Source organism: Clinocottus analis, unplaced genomic scaffold (genome assembly GCF_023055335.1).
Source record: "Clinocottus analis isolate CAN_PGR_092001 unplaced genomic scaffold, fCliAna1.0.p SCAF_56, whole genome shotgun sequence".
In the NCBI taxonomy this organism is placed as follows: Eukaryota; Metazoa; Chordata; class Actinopteri; order Perciformes; family Cottidae; genus Clinocottus; species Clinocottus analis.
Window position 1 is genome coordinate 352,979 of NW_027176214.1, and position 5,672 is coordinate 358,650.

Below are 5,672 nucleotides of genomic sequence, written 5' to 3' on the forward strand. Positions count from 1 at the left end.
CAGACCTCTTGGACCACCATCCAGACCACCATCATCATCATCATCATCATCATCATCATCATCATCATCATCATCACTCTTTAAGGTTTCAGTTGGTGGAGGCGGAGCCTCTTAGATCCTGGTTCAGTTTGAGTTAACCGGCTATTGGGAGGAACGCCTGTTAGCTAACAGCTGTTAGCCCGTTAGCCTGTTAGCATAACAGAGTTCAGATTATTTCTTTCTAAAGAGCTTGTTGGTTTTCTTTCGGATAAAAGAGAAAGACGAGTGAGTGAAGTGGTGACTCAGCGTCTCTGTCTATCTGCAGGCGAAGGACAGCGATGATGACGAGGAGGTGGTGCAGGTGGACCGGGACCACTTCATGGACGAGTTCTTTGAACAGGTGAGACGCGAAACCACGCGAGACTACACGAAACCACGCGAGACTACACTTAACTACAGGACAGAAATGTGTTAACAGTTAAGTGATACCTGTGTGTGTGTGTGTGTGTGTGTGTGTGTGTGTGTGTGTGTGTGTGTGTGTGTGTGTGTGTGTGTGTGTCCAGGTGGAGGAGATCAGAGGCTGTATAGAAAAGCTGTCGGAGGATGTGGAGCAGGTGAAGAAGCAGCACAGCGCCATCCTGGCCGCCCCAAACCCTGACGAAAGTAAGGCGATAATGATGATGTCATCCACTCACTCTGGCCTGTTAGCTGTGGTTTTGAGACTTCTATACAACCACAGGAGTCGCCCCCTGGTGGTCAGGAGAGAGAATGCAGCTTTAACACATGAAGCATAGACTTCTATACAACCAGAGGAGTCGCCCCCTGGTGGTCAGGAGAGAGAATGCAGCTTTAACACATGAAGCATAGACTTCTATACAACCAGAGGAGTCGCCCCCTGGTGGTCAGGAGAGAGAATGCAGCTTTAACACATGAAGCATAGACTTCTATACAACCAGAGGAGTCGCCCCCTGGTGGTCAGGAGAGAGAATGCAGCTTTAACACATGAAGCATAGACTTCTATACAACCAGAGGAGTCGCCCCCTGGTGGTCAGGAGAGAGAATGCAGCTTTAACACATGAAGCATAGACTTCTATACAACCAGAGGAGTCGCCCCCTGGTGGTCAGGAGAGAGAATGCAGCTTTAACACATGAAGCATAGACTTCTATACAACCAGAGGAGTCGCCCCCTGGTGGTCAGGAGAGAGAATGCAGCTTTAACACATGAAGCATAGACTTCTATACAACCAGAGGAGTCGCCCCCTGGTGGTCAGGAGAGAGAATGCTGATAGCTTAATGTGAAACTCGTCTCTCATCATTAATGAAACGTCACATTCTTAAAGAGGAAGAGGAGGAGAAGGAGGAAGAGGAGGAGCTCGTCGGCATGTTTCATGTTCGCTGCATGTCTTTGATGATGTTTCTTTTTTCCATTTTGTCATTTTTCTGTTTCCTTCTTCACCTTTTCTCTCTTTCTTTAGATCCTTCCTCCTCCTCCTTTCTCTTCCTCTTTCCTTCTTATACGTCTCCTCTTCCACTCTCTCTCCTCTTCTTCCTCCTCCTCCCTTGCCTCCTTCCCTGCTCTTCTCTTCTTCTCCTCCTCCTCCTCTTCCTCCCCTGCATGCTTCCTGTGGTCTCGTCTTCTTCTGGTTGAAGTGTTTATTCTGCATGAGGTCAGAGGAGATGAGGAGGTGAGTCTCCACCTTCATCATCTTCATCATCATCTTCTTTTTATTTCTTTCATGTTTTCACATTTATGTTCATGAAGTAAAAGTGATGAAATAAATATTAAAACCATCTGGAGGTGAAACTCAAATAAACATATGAATATTAATGAGGAGATTAATAATGAAGAGAAACAGGAAGTAGAGAGGAGGTAGGCTCTCATTGGCCACTGCGGCTGTCAGTCAACTAAAAGAAAACAATTAAATCAAACATTTAAGAAAGAGAGTTAGCAGCTTTAGCCTGTGATGCTAATACAAACAAAATAAAGACAGGAGGGAGGAGACGAGGCTGAACGACACTGCAGCGCTCGTAAATCTGACTGCACTGCTGCAGTTATTACACACACACACACACACACACACACACACACACACACACACACACACACACACACACACACACACACACACACACACACACACACACACACACACACCCTCTCTCTCATTGTTTCTCCAACATGGCCGATATGATGTGATGTTACTCCACAAACATCAAATAACAACTTTCCTCTTTTTCTTTTTAATCTTCCACTTCCCATCACATGATCAGATGGATACTAGTCTCATGCGTTTGTGTTCAGCACTGTTAGCTTACTTTCAATTTGTTTAGCCTAGCATAAAGACTTTTTTGTTTTGTTTAAGCAATAAGGTACGGGAGGCAGCATTCTATCTACAATAAGGTACGGCTCAATACAGTAAATTATGGCAAAATACAGAACATTATGGCTCAATACAGTAAATTATGGCAAAATACAGAACATTATGGCTCAATACAGTAAATTATGGCAAAAATACAGTACATTATGGCTCAATACAGTAAATTATGGCAAAATACAGTACATTATGGCTCAATACAGTACATTATGGCTCCATACAGTACATTATGGCTCAATACAGTACATTATGGCTCCATACAGTACATTATGGCTCAATACAGAACATTATGGTTCAATACAGAACATTATGGCTCAATACAGTACATTATGGCTCCATACAGTACATTATGGCTCAATACAGTAAATTATGGCAAAATACAGAACATTATGGCTCAATACAGTAAATTATGGCAAAATACAGAACATTATGGCTCAATACAGTAAATTATGGCAAAATACAGTACATTATGGTTCAATACAGAACATTATGGCTCAATACAGTACATTATGGCTCCATACAGTACATTATGGCTCAATACAGTACATTATGGCTCAATACAGTACATTATGGCTCAATACAGCACATTATGGCTCCATACAGTACATTATGGCTCAATACAGTACATTATGGCTCAATACAGAACATTATGGCTCAATACAGAACATTATGGCTCAATACAGTAAATTATGGCAAAATACAGAACATTATGGCTCAATACAGTAAATTATGGCAAAATACAGAACATTATGGCTCAATACAGTAAATTATGGCAAAATACAGTACATTATGGCTCAATACAGTAAATTATGGCAAAATACAGTACATTATGGTTCAATACAGAACATTATGGCTCAATACAGTACATTATGGCTCAATACAGTACATTATGGCTCCATACAGTACATTATGGCTCCATACAGTACATTATGGCTCCATACAGTACATTATGGCTCCATACAGTACATTATGGCTCAATACAGTACATTATGGCTCCATACAGTACATTATAGCTCCATACAGTACATTATGGCTCAATACAGTACATTATGGCTCCATACAGTACATTATGGCTCAATACAGTACATTATGGCTCCATACAGTACATTATGGCTCCATACAGTACATTATGGCTCCATACAGTACATTATGGCTCCATACAGTACATTATGGCTCCATACAGTACATTATGGCTCAATACAGCGCACTCTGTGACTCACTCAACAAATCAGAATGCTTTATTTTATCTACCCATAATATAAAGTATTTTATATTTAACAGTTTTTCTTCCCTTTTGATTTGGTGCATTTATATAAACATGTTTACATGACACATAACCGTGTGTGTGTGTGTGTGTGTGTGTGTGTGTGTGTGTATGCAGAGACTAAGCAGGAGCTGGAGGACCTCACGGCTGACATCAAGAAGACCGCTAACAAGGTCCGGTCCAAGTTAAAAGGTAGGTCACCGGGTCACCACGGCAACCAATATGTTTTTTATTATAATATTTCTTATTTTATTATATTATGATACTTAAAGTTTTCAGTCAGGATGAAAACATGTGACTAACCACACTCAACAATTCTGACAAAAAGTGGCAATAATACACATTTATTTATTGTTGTATACGTCAGTTAAAAAAAATCTAACTATCATTAAATCCTATTAATGAAGCAATAAGGTACGAGAGGCAGTACTGTATGGTCAATAATGTACATTTCAAGGGTTAAACAACATGCTTGAACTGTACATTATTCTAGATACAGTACTGCCCTTTCGTACCTTATTGCTTTAATAATACGGTTGCCTGAAACATGATGAATAATAAATAAATAGTAAGCTGCCTTTCAGCACAAAATAGTTGTATCCACCAAACATTGTGTATCGCATTTCAGTAGCCGAGAGAAAGTAGTCCTGTGTGTGTGGCGGTTGCTATGCAATACGGTTGAGGCTCACACACACGAGAGCGTCTGTGATTTACAGACCAGCCGGTCGACAGCCTCGCGTCAGAATATTACAGACGGTAATTATCTCTCACTGGAAATCACCCTGATGTTGTTATCAAACCCTTTTCATTCCAAATCTTAGTTTCATGTTTGATACACTCGCTCCTTCAATGAGTCTGCTCTCAGAGCGTTATCTCTCTTCCCTCACCTCCATTATTCACCGCTGACATTCTCATCAAAAGTCTTTCCCCCCAAAATATCAAAGTTTTAGGTTGTACAGTACATTATGGCTCCATACAGTACATTATGGCTCAATACAGTACATTATGGCTCCATGCAGTACATTATGGTTCAATACAGTACATTATGGCTCCATGCAGTACATTATGGCTCCATGCAGTACATTATGGCTCAATACAGTACATTATGGCTCCATGCAGTACATTATGGCTCCATACAGTACATTATGGCTCCATGTAGTACATTATGGCTCCATACAGTACATTATGGCTCCATACAGTACATTATGGCTCCATGTAGTACATTATGGCTCAATACAGTACATTATGGCTCCATACAGTACATTATGGCTCCATGCAGTACATTATGGCTCCATACAGTACATTATGGCTCCATACAGTACATTATGGCTCCATACAGTACATTATGGCTCAATACAGTACATTATGGCTCAATACAGTACATTATGGCTCAATACAGTACATTATGGCTCCATACAGAACACCCTGTGAATCGTTCTCAACCAATCAGAATGCTTGATTTCATCTACCCGTATTATACAGTAGTGTCCAGGAGTACAGTAGTCTAGTAGTAGTAATGTAGTACTACTGTACTACATTACTACCAGCAGAGTCCTGCTGTGGACGTATTTCAGACTCCTAAAAGAATCTTCATCAGTTCAAGTGAACGCTGTCTTTATAATGTATTAACCGTGTGTGTTTCTGTTTGTGTGTGTGTTTGTGTGTGTGTGTGTGTGTGTGCGTGTGTGTGTGTGTGTGCGTGTGTGTGTGCGTTTGTGTGTGTGTGGTGTTCTGCAGCAATCGAGCAGAGCATCGAGCAGGGGAGGGTCTCAACAGATCATCAGCGGACCTCAGGATCCGCAAGACACAGGTGAGACCAGGTGTCCCTCAGGTGTCCAAAAAGACTTTTATTCTGAGACCAAAGTAAATAATAACAGTTTATAATTTTACTTAAATTTCACCTATACATTTAAATAAGTGTTTCTAAACTGGATGTTAAATCTTTACTGATTTTTGTTATTTGTTTTCTTTGTACTGAATGATGTGAGGAAGTTTGTTTTCTACTGTTAAGTTTTTCTTAATAATCCAGAAGAAACAGGGTGCCACTGAGCATG

At 40.7% G+C, this 5,672-nt stretch overlaps 1 protein-coding gene across 1 annotated transcript in view; it reads left to right on the plus strand.

The window, feature by feature from the left end:
* The window catches only part of LOC137803443 (syntaxin-1B-like), a 28,026-nt gene that overhangs the window by 14,616 nt on the left and 7,738 nt on the right, over nt 1–5,672 (plus strand). Inside the window, 5 exon segments of the mRNA XM_068601901.1 lie at nt 305–379; nt 543–642; nt 3,736–3,810; nt 5,356–5,376; nt 5,379–5,481. Of these exon segments, the coding sequence (XP_068458002.1) occupies nt 305–379; nt 543–642; nt 3,736–3,810; nt 5,356–5,376; nt 5,379–5,481 (374 nt within the window).